General features: G+C 43.4%; 1 protein-coding gene across 1 annotated transcript; it reads left to right on the forward strand.

Annotated features, from left to right (window-relative positions):
* Positions 1 to 1168: 1168 nt before the first annotated feature.
* On the forward strand, positions 1169 to 15254 carry PSMA1 (proteasome 20S subunit alpha 1). Its single transcript, XM_090032627.1, has 10 exons — positions 1169 to 1283; positions 2784 to 2828; positions 6113 to 6214; positions 6766 to 6869; positions 7575 to 7663; positions 9638 to 9708; positions 10574 to 10703; positions 12238 to 12317; positions 13678 to 13782; positions 14900 to 15254. Exons 1-10 carry the CDS (start codon positions 1281 to 1283, stop codon positions 14954 to 14956), a joined length of 786 nt encoding a protein of 261 aa, XP_089888753.1. The 5' UTR covers positions 1169 to 1280; the 3' UTR covers positions 14957 to 15254.
* The last annotated feature ends 6497 nt before the right edge of the window (positions 15255 to 21751 follow it).

Raw genomic sequence — 21751 nt, forward strand, 5'->3', positions numbered from 1 at the left:
CTCATATCCCCTCTTAAGCATCTCTCCTCTGAACAGAATGGGCCTAACCTCTCTAGTCTCTCCTCATGTGGAAGCCCCTCATACAATTATTCTTGTTGCGTTCCTCGGGACCATTTTTAATTCTTCTACACCCTTTTTGAGCCATGGGGGATGAGAACCCGGCACAGCGTTCAAGGTGCGGCCACACCTCAAAAGTATAAAAGCATGAGGCTACTTTCTGTTTAGCTTACGGTTCTCTTCTGAAAAATCTCTAGCATTTTGTTTGCTTTCTGGACAGCTGCTGAAGTAAGCTGCTGTGGGAGCTATGAAGGTGGATGAGGATACTGTCTTCACTCATGAGGAATCAGAACTTGTGGCAGAGGGGATATCTTTCATTGACCAACTAGGTATTTGCAAAAAAAATTATTCCAAGCTTTGGGGCACAGACACTCTTCTTCAGGCATAGGAAACAGCAAAGGTTGTAAAAGTTCTCCTAGGTAGAGATGAAAATTCATATTTCACAGGAAAACTGAAGGTGTGGTAAAAATCTCCTGTTTGGACAGTTCCTTTTATGCAGATTAGGCTCAGAGAAATTGGAACAGTCCTTTACCTCAAAGCTGTCTGGTGGTTATGATGTTTCATATTTCACAGAAGAGTAGAAAGACAAAATACTTCTCTGGGCAGGAATTTTTTTTGTGGTGAGGTATCTCTGGGCTCTGTGAAAATGCAAATTACCTGGAACAAAGGCAGGAGCAGGGTGTCAGGTTTCAAGTGGGAAAACTTGCTTCTTTTTTGTAAAATTATTAAGTTTTAATTTGAAAAATCAGCTGAAATGCATTATCTTTCATGTGCCAGGTGTGAAGGTTGCAGTTGTAGTGGGCTAGAGGCAAAAGGATTTCTGGATACTATACAACCTGGATACCTTCGCTCATGTGAACACACACAACCCACCCTCCTGGGTGCCCGGCTTCACTTGCTCTGGTCTTTACTTCATCCCGTCCCGCGCTACAACCAACACAGAAAGAAGCCGCCTAATCATGTACCACACTCACCTCCACACCCCCTCTGCGCATGCGTTGCTCATTCGGAGACTTACCCATTAGCCAGCTCCACCCTCCCTTCCACTCTGCGCATGCGTCCTACTTGCTGGCCCCTCCCCCGCACGTCTCCAATCGATGATTCCTCGAGCACTTGGCCTGGCCTGGGGAGGTGGCGGAAGTTGCCAGTCCAAACCTGTCGCTCGCTGAGTCGCGCTTGCAGCTGGCCGCCGGGGAGCTCACGCCGCAGTTGCGGGAAGAAAGATGGTGAGAGCCAGGCTTGGGGCCAGGGCCCGGGTCGGAGCAGGGCAGAGGGAGCGGTCGCGGCGTCGGGGGGCCGAGTCGCGCCTCCAGGCTGGGCTGGTGGGGGAGGGGCCGTGAGTAAGCACTTCCTCGTTGCACGTGAGGCCGGGACAGGCCAGGGTGGGGGGCAGGGCAGGGCAACTCCTGCCCCCTCGGCGGAACACGCCCGGCTCTGCGCCTGCTTTCGCTTTCGGGCCCGGCCTCGAGATCCCCCCGTGTGCCGGCTTCGGCCCCGCCCCCGGTGCGCTGACAGGGCGGGGACGGCTCCTCTGTGCAGTCCCGCGCGGCGCCCGGTGCTTTATGGCAGCGCGTGTCCATCCCTCGTGCACCGCTGCGGTCTCCGGGGACTTGGCGCCCCAGGGCTGCAGCTGCCCCGGGGCCTCTCCCCTCGGGGAAGTGATGGGAGCCGAGGACCCCACCCCCCACAAAAATAAAAGAAAAAACAGGTGTTTTTCATAGTCACAGACAATGAGGGTTGGAAGGAGGTCATCTTGTCCCACCGTTCTGCTCAAGGCAGGACCAGCCCCAACTAGGTCATCCCAGGCAAGGCTTTAGCTGGGCCTTAAAACTTCCAAAGATAGAGTCCAGCACCTCTCTGGGTAGCCTGTTCCAGTGCTTTGCTACTATCTTCCTGAGAGTTTTTCCTGATATCTAACCTAAATTTCGCTTGCTGCCATTTAAGACCGTTGCTCCTTGTTCTGTCATCTGCCACCACTGAGAACAGTCTCTTTCAAACCCCACTTTAGGTAGTTGAAGGCTGCTATTAAATCTCTTCTCAGTCTTGTTTTCTTTAGATTAAATAAGCCCAGTTCTCTCAGCCTCTTCTGAGAAGTCATATGCCCCAGCCCTCAAACCATTTTCGTTGCCCTCCACTGGACTCACTCCAGTTTGTCTACATTCTTTCTGTAGCAGGGAGCCCAAAACTGGATACAGTGCTCCAGATGTGGCCTCACCGGTGTTGAATAAAGGAGAATAATCATTTCCCTCAGTCTGCTGGTAATACTCTTACTGAGGCAGCCCAGTATGCCAGTAGCCTTCTTGGCAACAAGGGCTCACTGCTGGCTCATATTCAGCTTATTGTCCACTGTAACCCCCAGGGCCTTTTCTGCAGAGCTGCTGCTTGGGATGTGTAGATGATGTAATGCTTATATTAGTGCTGAGAGAATCATACACTGCTTTTCCTTCAGCTGTTTGCTGCTTGGGCAAAGAAAAGGCTTCATTGTATAAGTGGGGTAGTGGTGCCTCTACAGTTGAATGCTTTACTGCTTCATAATTTCCTGTCACCTTAGTGCTTTAGTTTGGATGCAAGTTCACCAATCAAGTTAAATGTGCTATTTATCCTTCACTGTTTATATTTTCATCTAATTCTGGTTTCAGGTTAAAGAAAATGGTTTTAATATAATAGACATTTCTTTTCCTATCTGCATATATTCATACTAACAAGTTTTAATATATTCATTTCAGTTTCGCAACCAGTATGACAATGATGTCACAGTTTGGAGCCCTCAGGTAAAAAGATTTCAATTGTGGTTACTTGCTTCCCATTTTTACTGGTGTCCTTTTTCTCTCTTGATGACAGTTGCATCCAGGCATTCAGTGTCCAGGCCCTTTAGGATAGCTTAAATAGCATGGCAAGCTGATATTGCTCCTTGAATGACTTTTGAGTGTTCTAAAACACAGTATGAATAGGGCTGCCTATCACAGGTACTATACATCTACTTTTCCCATCCCTGCAGTATTTAAATCTCCCTCAAAATCCCGGGAACATCCCAGGAAAGTAGGTGAGTTATTAGAATCTGTGTTTTCCAGAGGGCATGTAAGCTTCAGAGATGCTAAATGATGCATCCATGGTCACCCAGGAATTCTTGAGGAACAAGGAATTTAACCCATGTCCTTGGTTTTAGGTGTGTCCTCTAATGACTGGGCTATTCTTCAGGTGTTTGCCCTAAGATACCAAAGGGCTGTTAAATTTAGGGTTCCAAGAATAATGTCAATAATATTTTATTACAAGCTTTTTTTGTTATGTCATTATTAATTGGTGTTTTGCTTGGGTGCAGAGCATAAAGAATAATTAACACATCTGCACAGGTCTGTTTAGCTCTTTAGGTGGATTATAGCAGGGGAGCTATTTCCTTTTCTGATTCAGAAATTTTTTTTTTGTAATACTGATTAGTTACTTTATTGTGTCTTTAACATTTAAATGGGTGTCTTTCCCCATTGTACTCAAACACTGCAAACTATTTTTGTCATTGAAACATAATTCTGTAAATATAGAATAGTTTACATGGCAGCTATATTTGATTTTGCACGTTGTGCAAAAGAGCTGGAGTATGTAAATGATTCGAGATTTTGCCTTTCTGTAATATTCTACGCTCCTCCAATATATTTTGCACAGTGCCAGGTTTTAGTTTTCCAAGTAGAAATATATTCTGGAACCTGCCCTGCACACTACATGGAGTAGCACTCCATGTAATCATAGATGCTTCATAATGGTACCATAGTTAAGCTTGTATTGAGATTTGCATTTATATTAAGAAATAAATTTGTCTATAGTCATTTGTCTATGACTTCAGAATGAGCTTTCTGAAAAATACATTGTACTCCACTAGGGCACGGTCTCTTCGTGGGTGAACAATGTACAACCCAGTGTAAACAGTGCTCCTTAACCACAGGGACAGTATGGGCTAAGTGCTTCATTAAGCCTGGCTATCTTGTTTCTCAGGCCTTCTGCCTCTAATGACAGCCCTGAACTTGACAGAACTAGTTATTCAGAAGACTTTAAATAGATGGCTACTAGTCAGTTTCATCAATTATGTTGTTACAGAGAGTGCAGCTATATTACAAACTAGCCCCTTGGCCAAAGAGTTTTCATTGCGATTAAATAATAGATAACCATTATTTTTTACAGTATGGTTAAAGACACTGCAATTCAGTGAATAATGCAGTTGTTTGATATAGAGGGAAGTTCAGTCCACTACGTCTTGAAATGATCCTTTTCCCTTGCTTTGTGTCCAACTATTTTCAGATAACTGTAGCAAATTACAGAATTTTGAGATCTAAAAACTATTTCATGGTTCTTGGTACAATTAAAGATGTGGGTTATTTTTAAAGTTTGTCAATCTTTTCAGCTTTTTATGCTTCAGTAAGAGTTTCTACTTGTATTTATTAATCATGAAGACTTTCACCATTAAACATCATCATCTAGTGAACCAGAATTTGTTTTTAACAAAGAAGAAAAAGCTGCTAGTTTTCATTATTATGGAAATAGTCTTGAAAACTTGAATGGAGTATAAGTTAATGCAGCAGTGTCTCTGGACCACTGTCTGCAGTTGTATGAACTGTCCATTCATCTCAGTGTGAAGCTAATTAAAATTTAGAGGTGACAATTTAAGTCTTAGCGTTGTAGACCATTTCACTGCTGATGGATTTAGCAGTAACATATAGCTGCTGAGATGTGCGTTTAAAATAGCCTTTATAATTTTGACATCTAAACATTAAACATTCAGTTTGCCTTCTGAGCTTTATTATTTGATTTGGAGCAGTTCTCAGAGGTATCTGCTTAAGGCAGCCTTCATTCTCAAACAGTTGTCATTCTTGGTTTACTTTTGGTTTTATTTTCAAGTTGATTTTCACAGTCATCATTGCTAGACTTTGTCTCCACAAATTGTCACTGTAGAATTGTGCGTTCTGCCTTATAGTGAAACGCTTCATTTCAAAGCCAAGTAGCTGTTACTTGCTTAATGGCAGTAAAGCTGCAGGAGGTGTGAGATTGTAACACAGGAAGATTATGAGTATCATCTTCATCCCTAAGCCTTCCAGTAGCTGCAGGTTAATAAGTGTCTGGTAAAGTTTTCAAGCCATGATGCAGAGATCCTTAAAAAAAATATAGTACTATTATGCATTGTGTGTAGGGGGGTGTATGGTGGGGTGGGGGTGTGGGGTTTGTGAGGGGGGGTAGCTATGTGTTGGGGGTGTATATGTAGGGAGTTGTGGGTGCAGAATGTGGATATGTGGGGGTTGTGAGAGATGAGGAAGGGTGTGTAGACCCACCACACATTTGCCCCTCCCTCGCACCCACACCCTGCTTACTGAGCTCTGTGCTCCTGCCAGCCCCACACTCTGCCCAGCCGCAGCTCCTGCCACCACTTCCCTACTGGCTGCCTGGACCGAGTGCTGTGGCAGGGAGACGAGGAGCCGCTGGATGCCAGAAAAACTGAGCAGGTCCCCTGGCAGCTGCAGAAGTGGCAGCAGCAGCCCTCCTGGAAGCTGCGCAATGGCTGGGCCGGGCCCTTTGCACGCAAGGGTGGGAGCGAGGTGCTTAGCCCGGATGTGGTGCAGTTAATTGGTGGGCAGTTGCAGACTGGATGAAATTGCCTGGCAGGCTGGATCTGGCCTGTGGGCTATATTTTGCCTACCTCTGGTCTGTGTTAATCAGATAGATGGATACATTGTGCAAGGACATGTGAGGGCAGAGTCTCAGCTCTGCATACTCAAGCTTTGCGTTCTGCTTCTTCCAGTTGTCTCATGCATGCTATTTTTACCTGGAATTTGCTGACAGTTTGTTTGATTAATATAACTGGACTGCAGATGTAACTATGAAACCACAATAACTTTCAGATATGTGGCTAATGTTCATTTCTGAGCTAAGGTAATTCTGGTCCCAGTTGAAGTCAAAAGGAAAATTCTCATAGAATTTAAAATAGGCCTAATTTTTACTCTTTGTGCATAGTGCCTTGCTTACTTTGCTTGGAGCGTTGATTTTTAGAGTGATTAAATTTGAATTCATTCTGCAGGGCCGGATTCATCAAATAGAGTATGCCATGGAAGCTGTGAAGCAAGGCTCGGCTACTGTGGGTCTGAAATCGAAACTACATGCTGTTCTGGTTGCTTTAAAGGTAAATTTAAAAATAAAATTTAGAATGACTTTTCTTTGAAAGAAAGGCATGGTAAAGAAAAGATTTCTGTCTCTAAATGAGAATGCAGTTGAGGCTGAGTAAGTTGTCTTCTAAATTTTTGTTTATTGTACCTTAGAATACTTATTATCATATTCCTATATTGTTATAGAACTACTAATATTAATCCTTTGGTGGTGAATTGAGCCTTAATCCTATTGTAAAATGGAAGAAGTAGATGAAAATATATAGTTATAAAACAAAATAAGTTGGTTCAGTGGAATCTCCATATTTGCAGTTAAATGCAAAAAAGTTAAAATATATTGTACTTATGTATTTCCAGTTAGAAAGCCCAGTTCTTTTCCATCAATACGTTTCTTCTTCAGGTGGGATTGGTCTTTAATTTCACATTTTTTTTTCAAGGTTACAGAGTTTGGGCTCTTTTGTGAGGTTGCATTCAGTCATTTTTATGAATGCTAAAAACAGGTCCCTACTTATTGGTTTGTGTAGTCTGCCACAGTAACTTTTATGATTTATGATCTTTTGTGATGTAGAGAGCACAGTCTGAGCTAGCTGCTCATCAGAAAAAAATCCTCTATGTTGACAACCATATTGGCATCTCAATTGCTGGGCTTACTGCTGATGCAAGACTGTTATGGTGAGTATATATTGTGTATATACATAAGGTAAAAGTGCTTGTACATTTCTTGTGTAGTTATTAAATGGGATTTTATGACCAATTAGGAACTTGCCTATTTTAAATGGTCTTTAGTACTATACAAGAGATGAATATAGCTAAAATGTCACTGCAGAAGTGAGTGAAGGAATTCCCATTTAGTGAGGTTAGGATTTTACTCCTAGACTTTATTCTCTGTCATTGTCTGGCTTTCCTAAATCTGTGTGCAGTATGAGGAATATATATCACACATTGCTTTCTAATAATTCTTCCAGATGGTGGTGTAAATAAGCTCTAGAAAGGTTCAATTTTCAACTGTGGTTTTGGTAAACAGGATAAATGTAAACCAAGTAAACGATATTTCTCACTTGGTTAGGAAGGCAAAGAAGAGGTAATGAAGAATCCACTCAAATATGATTTCTTTCAGTAAAATTACAAAGGAATATTTCATCTTAATTTATATTTGTTTTGTTTCATATGACCCTCTTCAATCTGCATAAATTTCTACTTTCCTTTCATTTATATTGTTGCAGCTGTAATATTTTTGTCAGCTATGTGGTCAACTCTCTAAATAATCATGGGTCATAAAATGAAATTGTATTGTGTTGTCCCTTAGCTTTATGCAGAAAAACAAGCAGGAAAAACCTCACTGTGTTGGTAATCTGTGTGTGTTTTGCTCTTTTACAGCAATTTCATGCGTCAGGAGTGTCTGGATTCTAGATTTGTTTTTGATAGGCCTCTTCCAGTGTCACGTTTAGTGTCTCTAATTGGGAGCAGTATCCTCTTTGTTATGAAAATACATTTTTGACATTTATGACTTTGTTTTTCTTAAAGTTCAGTTTAGTTTTTAGTGTGTTCTTATAGCTGATTATATACATCAATGCTTATTTTCAATTTTCTCAGACACAAACACACATTGCCCTGAAAGTTAACAGGAAATAGATGTAAAGATCTTATTTGCTCATTCTTTGAGAGGATATCCTTTATTATCCATTGAATGGGTTGATGAGGAAATGAAGTGCCGTACAGGGGACCTTGTCTACCTTTTCAAAACAGTATTTTGAATACTCATTTTCTGGAACACCCACACTGTTCCAGTTAATGTTTCCTTTTGAGGGAAAGGGTTCAGCCTTTAGTGGAATACAATGAATGGTTCATACACTCTTTACTTGATAACATAACAGGTGCTTCAAAGGGAAGGGAGTTAAATTGATCATAAAATTGATCATATTACTTGTGTGACTATACTAGTAATTTCTTTGGAAAAACTATTAGTCTGGTCCTATTTCATAGACATTAAGGCTGGAAGGGACCTTGGAAGATCATCGAGTCCAGCCCCCTGCCTCAGGAGCAAGAAGTCAGCAGGGGTCAGTTTGCCTCCAACCCAGCTCCTTGAAGAATGGTTCTTGTCATAGAGCCAGTCTTAGCTCATGCACTCTCCTTACTAATGCATGGGTGGGAGATGATGGTGGGATGGGGTTAGTGAATGGCTGGAGGGTGGCATGCTGTACCATTCCCCCAGCCCTGACAGATGCTGCTTCTCTGTTCAGTCAGGAAGGCAGTGGCTGATCAGGGCTGAGGACAGCCAGCTTCATCGTGAGCTGGTAGCAACATGTAGTTAAAGCATGTGTGTAACCAGAGCACAATCTAATGCAGTGCTGAGTCTGGTGAAGTGAGGGCAGCTTTTGTTTCCTGCCCTTCTGTCCCAACCCACTCATCCAACATACTTGTTTGATCTGGAATGTCCTCAGTGCTTTACACAAATAAAGGCTATTGGGATGAGTTGGGGCTGCAGTTATTGGAGGTGAAGACCTTGTCGTTGGCGTTCAAGATGAAGAATGAAATCTGTTTCCCTGAAAGGATATTTCTAATACAGAAAAAAGTAGAGGGGAGCTGAGGCATCAGTCCAATATCGGGTTGGCACTGATATAAAGAAAATGTTCTTTGTATCGGAAATCGACCTGATGTGGCTGATTAATTTGTCTGATAAATGCCCGTGTGTACAGCTGCAGCACAGCATGTAGGCAGGAAGGAGCAGAGATGGCAGTGTGGAGTGCTGCATGCAGCTGGTAAGTCTGATGTGGTGGGAGAGGGGAGGGTTGGGGGGTGCAGATCAAGGCCCCCGAGGTGAGGGAGGGAGTGGGGCAGGGGTTGCCCAGCTGGGGCTGGGGGGAGGGTTGTGGGAAGGGAGGGGGGGGCCTTTTCCACTACTGCATACTGCTCATCCAGTGCTTGTCTCGCAGTTCCCACCACTGCTTGTCTGGGAGGGCACAGGGGGTGGGGGGGATGGCATGTACCCCTGGATCTGTGCAGGGCGGGCTGGGGCCAGACTCTTCCTGGCCAGGCAGATCCGGGGGCACATGCCCCTTCCCCCCATGCTCTCCTGGATAAGCGGCAGGAGCAGCAGTGGGAGCTTCCAGACGAGCACTAGATGAGCAGTGTGCAGCGGCAGGAGACGCTGCCCCCCAAACACCCCTGCCCTCCTCTTCCACCACACCAGACTTACCAGCTGGGTGCAACTCTTCAAGGTGAAGACCTGTGTATTGGAAATTGGATTGGTATTGGCCAATATGCTTCCTTAAAAATTGGCTACCAGTATCGGCCCCAAAAATCTGTATCAGCGCACCCCTAAAAAAAAAAAAGGTTTCTGCTGTAAGATACTGGATGGATATTTCTAGCTTGTTTAAGATTAAAATGAAAACAAATTACTTTGAAATGTTATTTTTAAAAGATTCCTTAACTTGCTTAAGAAACCCAAATACCGACACAGCGTTATGGCAGAAGACCATATGGTGTAGGACTGTTGATTGCAGGCTATGATGTAAGTAAAGTATGCTGTTTTCCTGATCTGATCTGACAGAAGAATGTAACAAATTACATTTTTTTCATTTTAAATAGTATTTTGGGTTTTTGCAGGGTGCAAAATTTGCTATATGAATGCCCATTACCAGCCAAGGGCCTTCTTGCCTCTTCATATTAAACGAAGCTGCTTATTCCACAGACAATGTAGAAGTTTTGGGGTATCATCTACACAGTATAAATCTGAGAGAAGTCTAAATATGGGTCCCAAAATTAGAGTGGTATAAATCTTGCATTTTCAAGGCTTACCAAAATGAGATACCAAATATCACATTTATTTTTTTAAATTTTTTTCTCCATTTCAGCCTATTGGCACAAATGTAAAAACTTGTTCTGGGTAGCACCCTGATCTACAGGATTTGAAATAGGAGATGCATAAAATGCTATATTTACTCTCATACACCATGTACTTTTTCTCTGAAATTAGCTCCTGGGTATTTGGATGCATGTCTTAAACAAGGAAACTGGGGAACAGAGAGCTCAATCATATGCATAGCTGAAGTGGGCAGCCAGTAACACCTGCCAAGTCAGCTTAGTGTCTGTCTGGCTTGAGAAGCCAGGCAGTTCATCTCAGCCAGCAGCACCTGCCAGCTTAGCTGAAGGTAGATCCTGCTGGAGCTGAACTGCCTAGCCTGTCTCGAGTCAGAGGCAGCCAGCAGTGCATGCTGTACCCTGCAGCTAGAGGGTTAACAGATCAGCCAAAGGTTTTTGCTCTCTTCCTTGCTGACATTACACATGATTTATCTTGAGGCTGAAATCTTTGTAGGAAGCAGTCAGTCCTCCTGAACATGTTTGATGTATAAATATTTTATTTTGTCTTTTGCCAGGATATGGGTCCTCACATTTTCCAGACCTGTCCCTCTGCTAACTATTTTGACTGCAAAGCTATGTCCATTGGCGCTCGTTCACAATCAGCTCGAACTTATTTGGAGAGACGCATGGCTGAGTTTGCTGACTGTGAGTGATGACTTCTATTTATTTAGTGATGTTTAAAGGATGTGTAGATTATTTTGTGTTTGTTTTTATAGTTACTACTCTGTGAAAGGAGAAAATTTAAAAGCCAAGTACAAATAACAGGGTAAACGGAGAGTGAAACTGGATGGAAAGGACTGCATTTTCCTGTCTGTTAAACCAAATAAAGGAAAAGCTTCTGTGCAGAGAAGCTGAAACAAAGTTAAATAGGAAGAGTGATTTTTGTTTTTGTAGAAGAAGCTATACCTGCTCTAACACTTGTTTATTACAAAATGATTCACTGTATTTAGTTGCATGTAAGACAGGGGTGGGCAAAATGCAGCCCGGGGGCTGGATGTGGCCTGCCAGGCCATTCTATCCAGCCTGTGGAGCCCCTAAAAATTTAGAAAATTAATGTTTATCTGCCCCTGGCTGCCTATCATGCGGCCCTCAATCGCTTGCAAAAACTCAGTAAGCGGATCTCTGCCCAAAATAATTGCCTGCCTCTGATCTAAGATGAGGTTTTCGCCTCAATCAGCATGGGGGGTGGGAAAAGCCCCTTTCTTAGATCTGCATACAAAGTTGGGAAGGGGAAGGGGGCAGGTGGTTGCTGCAGCTCTGACTGGCTTTGAGCCCAGGTTGGAGCCAGAGTCAAACTTACTGCAGTCTCCTAACCGGCATGTGTCATGTGTGTCGTTCCTCCCCCCCACCCCCCACAAACACACTAGTCCTCTAGAGCTTTTGCCTTCTCCTTGCCCCCCCTTACTCTCAGCCACAGCTCAGCTCCAACTTAGCCTGGGTTTTCTCCCAGGCATGGGAGTGCCAGCATTGCTGCATGGCTGACAGGGGGTGCTCTTCCAGGTGCTGTGCTATGAGAGGGAACGATGCCAGAGCAGTGTTTGATAGTAAGTGAGGGGGAGAGGCAGAAGCTGTGTTTGAAGTGGGGAAAGAGGCTGACTGCATAGAGCCAGGGGGCAAAGAGAGAGAGAGCTTGTGGAGTGTGGGGGAAAGGTGGAGATTGGGGGGAAGCAGGTGGTGAGGGGGCAGGAAGGCTGCAGAGGGTTAGGGGGCCATCTGACTCCTCCAGCCACTGCTTTCTTAGCTGTAGCAGTGGGATGAATTTAACACAGTGCTCCAATACTTAGGTTCTGTACCTGGAAAACTACCAAATTTATAAATTATACATGTATAGAATCTAATTATTGGGGGGGCAACTTAAATTCAGGTAAATATGGTCATATTTAATAATTGTGATCTACTACCAAGTATCTGAAGTACTATGACATAAAGGTGATAAATTAGTTGCCATTTATTCAGATTTTAATATTAGTTTTCTGATGTCAGTCTTGAGAGCAGTTTCCTCTGATATCCTAGTGTCTATTGTACAGCTTACTATCAGTAAAGCAAATTAGGAACTTCTAAGGTCTGAGCTGGCCAGCCTGCTTTTGCAACTAGAATGGGATGCAAGTGAAGGGGATCTCTAGAAATAATATTGTAGGTTTGTAGGTATTTTAATTGTCTAATTGCATATTATCTTCAGGTAATCTAAATGAACTAGTTAAACATGGTTTGCGTGCCCTGAGAGAAACGCTTCCTGCAGAACAAGATCTGACTACCAAGGTAAATGCTAAGATTTTTACTATTTCCAGAAGTCCCTGCTGGGATTAATTATTGTAATGTCTACTAACTTAAAGTGTAGTTTGTTCTCTAAGCCCCATTTCAAGTGTGGAGCTCTGACTTTCAATATCTGATGAGAATTTATCATTACCAAATATCACGTGAAATAATCAAATTTACATCCATGGTGCCAACCCTTCCTGTGTTTTGGTTCATATATGCAGAAATTCTACATACTCTGTTATAAATTTTAGTTTCACTAGTAGTTTGTGTCCAATACATTTTGACTACTATTCCCTCAAATAGTGCTGTCCAACTTTAGGCCCATGAGGGGCTAGTATGTGGTTACTTCTCCCCCTGCTGCATGGTAAGGGAGAGGCTGGGAGGGGGCTACATACTTCTGGTACAGCCGACACAATGGCAGGCATTCTAGTGGGCCATATGCTGCTACTGCCTTTGAAGATCCCTGCCCGTACAGTATTTATCTTCTGGCCACACTGACATTGGACAGCTGTGCCCTAAAACCTATGTTTAAGTACTGTTGCTGTATTAGATGAGAAACAAGTGCACATGTAGGTGAAGAGATTCTAGAAGAGAAAAGAAGAATGACAGTACTTAAAGGTTCATTGGGGATAGTTCTGATAGATGAATAACCTTTAAATCATGTTAAATTTGATTGAAATAAAATCTAAAATTATTCAGTGTATGGATTTGACATGGATAGCCCTGGATTTATGCTTGTGTATCTGAGCTAAGAATTTGCATCAGGGAGTATGTGTTTGTCCTCTAAATTCGTTATAAAACAAGTCATATGGAGTTTTTATCCTGTGCAAAAAGATTAAGTGTAGTAAACACTTCTGCAGGTGCTCTTCTCCAAGTCACTGCTTCCAGGGGCTTTGGCTCAAAGTCTTAGAATACTGTCAAAACTTAGAGTCTGTCAAAACTTGTCATCTTAGTCACTTTTGTTCACTAAAATTCTTACATTAAGATAATTTTAAAATATTGTGTAAAGCCAACAGTAGTGAAAAAATGGATGATTCGTTTGTAAAATGGCATGTTTGTCTGTAAAATGGTGCAACATAGAGCCAAAAGTAGTTGTAAGAGTTGTAAGTCGGAAATCATCAAGCTGCATTATGACCAACAGTATCTTGGAACGCAGTAATGTTCTTAGAGGGCAACTGTCCCTGCTTTTCTTTGTTTACAGAAAGAAGCAGCTTACCACAAAACAAATATCTTGATTTTTATTCCCTCAAGGAGATGCATTTGGCAGAGTGCTCTTGGCAGGCAGCTGCAGTCTACAATTGTAGTATGTAGATTACCAGGATACAGTTTCTCAGGTTTTTTTAAAAATTGTCTTTTACAGAATGTGTCTATTGGAATTGTTGGCAAAGACATGGAGTTTACCATCTATGATGATGATGATGTTGCACCATTCCTAGAAGGTCTTGAGGAAAGACCACAGAGAAAGGTATGTGTGCGTTAGATATGGTATATAGGTGATACAATATAGTCAAGTTATTATAGCTTTTGGGGAGGCAAGCAAAAGAAGTTAAGGTGTTTTAATCCTTTAACAATTTACTTAATATTTATGGGCATTTTAAATATCTTTAACATCCTCTTAATATAACAACTTTGAAAATGTTTGAGGTTGCTTCCTATTGAAGATTAACAGTTAACACTAGGCTGAAAGACTAGGCACAAAACTTATTAAGTAATTTACCAAGTGAGACAGTAAACTTTTCAGGTTGTCTTTTCACCTCAGCTGCAATTGGCTCAGACCTTAACTGCATTTTTTGTGTACTGATAAGAGTATATCTCCACTTTTTTGATGGTCTTCACACTATCCAAGTCCTGCCAAATTCCATTTCTCTCAGAATCAGCCCTCTCCCCATTATCCCTTCATGGAATGGATTTAACTCCACTCCCTTCCCATCCTTCTTCCAACCCCCACCCCCAAGCTTAGCTTGAATAATTTTACTTCTATCTTCTCTATAAACTTAGAGGCAAAGATGTAGTCAGATGTGGAGGTGTGATGGGTTTTTTTTTATGGACACGTGACGGGAGTTCTTAGAAAAGAGCCCAGGCCAACTACAGACTTTTGCATTATCGCTATAGGGTTATTTCACAAAAATAAAAAAAAGAAAATGTACAAAACCCATGTTTTGGCTAGTGACTTTCAGCAAGAGAATAAAGATTTGTATAATAGAAAAATAAATTGACACTGGTAGGCCAGTGATGGCATGTAATCTCTGTGCTCTAATTGACTGATGCACTTTTGTTTCAGTACGTGTTTTTTAACCACCCTTCAGGGAGTTGAATGCTGCTATTAAATCCCCCCTCAGTCTTATTTTCTCCAGACTAAATAAGCCCAGTTCCCTCAGCCTATTCTCAGAAGTCATATGCCCAAGCCCCCTAAACATTTGTGTTGCCCTCTGCTGGACTCTCTCCAATTTGTCTACATCTTATATGTAGGGTGGGGGGCATGCATTTCACTTGGCCACCTGAGCGCACACTTATTCCAGTACGGGGCTGACTTATTACTGATTTTTGCCTTTTGTAGTAAAATCTTTTTTTCTCTCCCCAAGCCTGCTCCACCTGCTGATGAGCCTGCAGAAAAGGCAGAGGAACCAATGGAGCACTAATTTGTGGATGAGCCTATCCATGTGTTGTCGTATATGAAATCATACGGGAATGTTCATCCATATACTGGTAACCTTTATCCTGATCCAAATGCTTATTATAATGATACACTGGGAAATTAGCCCTAAAAAGGATTTGCAGCATACCTAAACTGGGAGCCAAGAAGTCATACTTGGGCATATTTTCTTTGAAAGGAAAGGTGTAATCATTTTTTTAAATAGTACAGAACACTGTTTTGTATGAAGACCAATATTCTCTTTGACTCATAAGCACATCTGTAAAATAAACATTTTCTTGAAACTTTCTGCATTCCTTTGTAATCTGTGACACCAAAAACTGACTAGTCAAAATATTTATGTTATATCAGCATAATCTTGAAGTGCTGTCGGGGTGCCTGTGCATTTGACCATTTAAGTTGCAACAGCTACTAAGCAATAACTAATAAATGAGAATTTTTACTTGCTAATGAAGCTGGTGCTTCTAAAATGCATTGAATTGAAAGAAAAAAAGAATGAAGTTGTCTCAATCTGCAGTGCAGCTGCAGAAGCATTAGAGTACAGAACAGACTTCCCTGTCCAACTGACATTTCAACCTTGATCTGGAAAGACGCTTCTAGTAATGAAGATTATTTATAAAATCCAAGTTTGTGCAATCCTTGGTATTTCTTATGAGGTGTTCAACAAGCTTTTTCAATTATCTTTTTTCACTGGTGATTTTAGTAATGGTGGATCTCTGCCCATTTAGAATTGCACTGAATCAATTCATTTCTCAAGAGCCATCAAACAGCCACCAGCTGGGTAAGAGCTTTCAGGCACTAATAGGGCTGAAAGGAGCTGATGATGGAAATGTACAAAACTCTCCCATTACCTGTCTCCTGAGATTTCCTGTCTCTGCATTGCCCATTAACAACTGTAGACACTTTATGGGCCTCAGTCTGCTATGGAGCGCACATTCACTCTTCAATACAGCCACAGTTTGGGTTTATGTTGAATGCCATAGAATTTGAACTACCTTCTAAATACTTTAAGATTTTTCAATGTTAAATCAGCTTTGCAAGAGCTTTTCTTACTGACGTTCCATAAATCTTTTCAACACTAGGCATTTTATGAGGAGACCGTTAGCCATGTTAATCTGTGGTTAGGCAGAAGGTAGAGCAGAGTGGCATCTTAGGGACCAGTTAAGAGAAGCACGAGCTCTCATAGGCTCATAGGCTTGCTTCATCGGATGCCTCTCTGAACAAGATAGCCTCCAAGGTGCCCATCCTGCCATGCCTTCTGTCTAGATATTGCTATTGAATGGTATAGTTCCATAGTTTCTAGGGTCAGAAGGGACCTGAGCAGGTCATCTAGTCCGACCCCCTGCCATGGCAGGAAAGAGTACTGGGGTCAAATGACCCCAGCAAGATGTGCATCTAACCTCCTCTTAAACACCCCCAGGGTAGGAGTCTGCACCACTTCTCTTGGAAGCTGGTTCCAGACCCTAGCCACCCTGACTGTGAAGTAGCGCCTCCTGATATCTAACCTAAACCTACCCTCTGCCAGCTTGTGACCATTATTCCTGGTCACTCCTGGCAGTGCTCGGGGAACAGTGACTCCCCCAATGCCTGCTGATCCCCCCTGACTAGTTTATAACAGGCCACTAGATCCCCCCTCAGCCTTCTCTTTTGGAGGCTGAACAGGTTCAGGTCCCATAGCTTCACCTCATAGGGCCTGCCCTGTTGTCCCCTGATCATACGAGTGGCCCTCCTCTGGACCCTCTCCATGCTGTCGACATCCGTCTTGAAGTGTGGCGCCCAGAACTGGATGCAATACTCCAGCTGTGGCCTGACCAGTGCCGCATAGAGGGGGAGGATCACCTCTTTGGACCTGCTCGAGATGCATCTGTGGATGCATGACAAGGTGCGATTGGCCTTCCTTACTGCCTCCCCACACTGCCAGCCCATGTTCATCTTGGAGTCAGTGATGACCCCCAGATCCCTTTCCGCCTCTGTGCTGACAAGAGGGGAGTTCCCTAACCTGTAGATGTGCCAGTTGTTCCTCCCGAGGTGCATCACCTTGCACTTGTCTGTGTTGAAACCCATCCTAGTCTCGTCCGCCCACCGTTGTAACCTGTCTAGGTCTGATTGTAGCCTGTTGCATCCTTCCAGTGTGCCCACGTCCCCCCACATCTTCGTGTCATCAGCAAATTTGAACAGGGTGCTTTTTAGCCCCTCATCCAAATCACTCATGAAGATGTTGAACAGTGCGGGCCTGAGGACTGAGCCCTGTGGAACCCCACTGCCCACGTCCTTCCAGGCTGAGAAGGACCCATCCACCACCACCCTCTGGGTGCGGCCCTCCAGCCAGTTGGTGACCCATTTGACCGCGTGGGTGTCTACACCACAGCCCCCCAGTTTCTTAATGAGAACGGGGTGAGAGACAGTGTCAAAAGCCTTCCGGAAGTCCAGGAAGACTATATCCACTGCTACCCCTGCGTCTAATGATCTGCTGATCTGATCGTAAAAGGCCACCAGGTTGGTCTGACAGGACCTGCCACTGATGAACCCGTGTTGGTTGCCCCTAAGCATGCAGTCCCCTGCTGGCCCCTCCTGGATGTGTGCTAGCATAATTTTCTCGAACAGCTTGCCTAGGATCGAGGTAAGACTAACCGGCCTAGTTTCCCGGGTCCACCTTCCTGCCTTTTTTGAAGATGGGGACCACGTTGGCCCTCTTCCAGTATTAGTTTGATTAGCCAGCAATCAAAGAAGTAAGTGGCTTACAGTTCCTAGTGCTGGACTGCCATCTTGTAGATTGCTAATGAAGTCTATTTTCAGTGATACCAGCTGCTAGTAAGCATACATTCTAGGAAGTCGACTAAAATTCAAATGCAACTTCAAAGATATTTTGCACTTCACAACGATGCTCCGTCCATCGTGCAATAAGCAACATGAATTTGGTCTGCCTCCTCTCCTCTGTTGCCACACTCTACTGCAAAAACGTTATTAGGATGGCCCCAGGGACCATGCCCTATCTTGTAATTTACATTAAATTGTAACCTGTAATTTGCATTAAAAATACATGACTTTTAAAACTTGGCTTAAAGGAGGATATAGTAGACTGTAGAGAGATATTGCAGTACATTTAGTAGAACTACAATGTACAGGTGGCTCTTGCCTGGAGCTGGACTAGCCTGGTTGCAGCCCCGTGTCCTGCTCTGGGTGCAGAAAGCTTGGGGGGGCACATGTTCCCCCTATCCCCCCTATTCATCACCTGTGCCTCCCTGCCTCTCCAGAGATCACCTGCCTCTCCCCCAAACTTAACTGGAGGGAGCTGCTGTCCACCACAATACACACATGCATGTGGCAGCCAGGTATGCATGTGGTGCTCCCTGATAGCCTGCAAGGGGAAACTGGTGGTTTCCTGAGTTTTTTTTCCTTTAAAGAAGAAAATCTGCAGTTTTTGGTGGCAAATGTATAAACTCGATCCGTCATCATCAGAAAGCACCAGAAAACAAGAATTCAGTGGACTAAGGGCTGACAGCCTACTGGGTCTGGCTTGCAACCTGGGGTACTATGAAGGATCAAGAACACGGTTGCACCAACCCACCTGTTGCTTCCACAGCCCTTCCTCATCAACTCTTCCTACTGCTCTCTAACCATTGCTGCAGAGAAGCTGGGTATCTGCAGTGATGGTAAGAGCAGGCAGATGGGGCTACAAATCTTTGTCCCCAGGAGAGCTCAAAGTTGCAAGCTCTGGACTGAGGGCCCTAGAATTCTGCTGCCCTTTGCAGTAGGTGGTAATGTTAGGTTTGACAGTTTAATGCTGATTTCCAGATGCTTTCTTAATAATATCATGTTGATTTTATGCAGTAGTTTGTGATTTATCTGTTTTTTGCCTTAGTACTTCATACAACTAGAAATAACTTTTTCCAGTTGAACATGAAAATCTAACTTGTATAATTTTTCTTTTGTGCATGGTCTTACTAAACTTATGAAAAAGGAAAAATATTGAAAAAAGGCAGTCCAAAGGAACGATCAAACTATTATATGATTGCATTAGTATCTCATGCAAGCAAAATCCTGTTAAGACTAGGGAGTTTGGACAAGTTTTGTATGTCCTGTCAACTTCTATACTGTATTTTTTGGTTCACTAGGACACACAATGCTATGCCTATGCATGCTTGAGATGGGTTTCTTACCACACTTGATGGAGCTGCTGCATAAACTGTATGGAAGCCAGAAAACCATAGTCAGAGTTGCTGGATTGAAATCAGAATAGTTCCAAGTAGACGAAGTTTGTCAGGTCTGCATTTTCTATGTCTATGCACAAGTGATTGTGTACCACTACCAGGACTTGAAGGGGGTCTGGGATTTGGAGGCTGAAGGCTTACTAATTTGAAATATATCGATGACTTTGTTCTGATTATCACTAGCCAGGAAGAACTGAAAGATCTACTGCAAAGAGTACCTGTGGCAGGAAACAGACATGGCATCCTGATTAATATTCCAAAAATCAAAGCTATGACAACTACTGAAGAAAATCAGAGCTGACAAATAATATGCCCTTAGCGCAAGTCTCAAATTTCATGTAGTTTGGTGTCTTCTGTTAATGTTTCAATAAATGCATAAATAAAGTAAGACAAGGTTCTTTGGGTAAATGTGATATCTTTTATTAGACCAACTAAATAGGAGTTTAGGGAGCTTCTGGAGGGGCTGGATGTATTCAAGTCAGCCAGCCTGGACGATCTCCACCCTAGAGTTCTTAAGGAATTGGCCAAGGTCATTGCAGGACCCCTGGCACGGCTTTATGAGCACTCATGGTGCTCTGGTGTGGTGCCAGAGGACTGGAAGAGGGCCAATGTGGTTCCCATCTTCAAAAAAGGGAGGAAGGAGGACCCAGGAAACTATAGGCCAGTTAGTCTTACCTCGATCCTAGGCAAGCTGTTCGAGAAAATTATGCTGGCACACATCCAGGAGGGGCCAGCAGGGGAGGTCATGCGTAGGGGCAACCAACACGGGTTCATCAGTGGCAGGTCCTGTCAGACCAACCTGGTGGCCTTTTATGATCAGATCACCAGATCATTAGACGCAGGGGTAGCAGTGGATATAGTCTTCCTGGACTTCCAGAAGGCTTTTGACACTGTCTCTCACCCCGTTCTCATTAAGAAACTGGGGGGTTGTGGTGTAGACACCCACACAGTCAAATGGGTCGCCAACTGGCTGGAGGGCCGCACCCAGAGGGTGGTGGTGGATGGGTCCTTCTTAGCCTGGAAGGACATGGGCAGTGGGGTTCCGCAGGGCTCGGTCTTCGGGCCCGCACTGTTCAACATCTTCATCAGCGATTTGGACGAGGGGGTAAAAAGCACCCTGTTCAAATTTGCTGATTAAACTAAGATGTGGGGGGAAGTGGGCACACTAGAAGGGAACACATTAAATGTTTCCTAGTCCAACAAATGGGCAGTCGAAAAGAATTGGAACCAAATTGAATTGGAGAATGGTGAAAAAAGGAAGCAGAGTACTAAAGTTGGTTCCTGGTTTATGGTTCCTTATTTACAAATCCCAGTTCCTTTTTCAAAGTTTTGCTTTCAACAATTTTAAATTTGTTGGCAATGAATGAGATAAGATAAAGTACTATAGTTCACCAAATACATGTATTTGCTAATAAAAATCTAATTTATCAAGTACTCCAGTCATCATCCATAGAAATTAAAAGTTATATTAACTACATACGCATGTAATGGGACACAATATAAGAAACCACTACAATCAAGAGGCAGCCCTGAAGAAAAATGAGTAAAGGTGCTGCTGGACCTGAAGCTTGGTTTTTGCGACATAGTGCCATAGGAAAGTTCTCTACGCCTGTGTCCTATGTACGTTGTGCTGAATAAGATGATGAGTTAGGCTGAGATTGTGGGGCAAAATCTGTCTTGGGTCACCGCAAACAATGTCTCTCTCACTGGGGGGCGGGGGGGAAGCACTATCTCCTGAAGATGCGTGGATAGCATGCTGCCTGACCCAAAGCTGGATTTGCAGGTGATGTGGTGTCACCTGACAGCTCCTCCGGCCTTTGTGCTGTGTATATTGCACCGAATAAGGAGCTGAGTTGGGTTGGAACTGAGACAAAATCCGCCTCAAACAACTCAAAATGAAACATCTCTGACCAGGGGACTCTTGAAGCAACCTAGGATTCAAGCAATGCGGTGCCACATCACAGCGCTTCAGTTCTATGTGCTATGTACATTGCACTGACTAAGGAGTACAGCTAAGCTAGGAGTGTGGGACAAAATCTGTGTCAGTCACCCCCCAAAATAATTCAGTGGATATGCTCTATTGGTTGCAGAATACTGCACAATTTAAAAAAGGCAACAATTTTGGAATAATGTGAAGGAAGATTGTCCAAAGCTCCCTCAAGCAGGCCGTTGGGGCCAATAAAAGATACCACCCCTTAGGAATGCTTGCCTCTTGCACAGTTCCTGGACCATCACAACTGCAACTTCACTGTAATGTTAGGGGAAGAAGCAAGATGCTGACTCCAAATAGTGGGGCATGGTGAAGAGTCTTCACACTTTTAGAGTGGGCATCCCCCACACCCAACACAAACTAAAAGCCTTGAGAAGCAACTGTGCTGGATTACCCAGATGGTCAGCAGGCCTCCAGGCATTGTAGCCGGTAGCGCTGTAGATCACAGGTGGGAACAATGCACAATACCATCACCCTGTTAACCTGTCCCTATATAGAAGATAGTTTTCAATGTCAGAATGTCTGAAAGCATGTACCAAGTTAAACATCTCTTTTGTGCCCTGTTGCTGGTGTAGCAGCA

Source organism: Crocodylus siamensis, chromosome 2, assembly GCF_052110815.1.
Source record: "Crocodylus siamensis isolate JL-2025a chromosome 2, ASM5211081v1, whole genome shotgun sequence".
Taxonomy (NCBI): domain Eukaryota; kingdom Metazoa; phylum Chordata; order Crocodylia; family Crocodylidae; genus Crocodylus; species Crocodylus siamensis.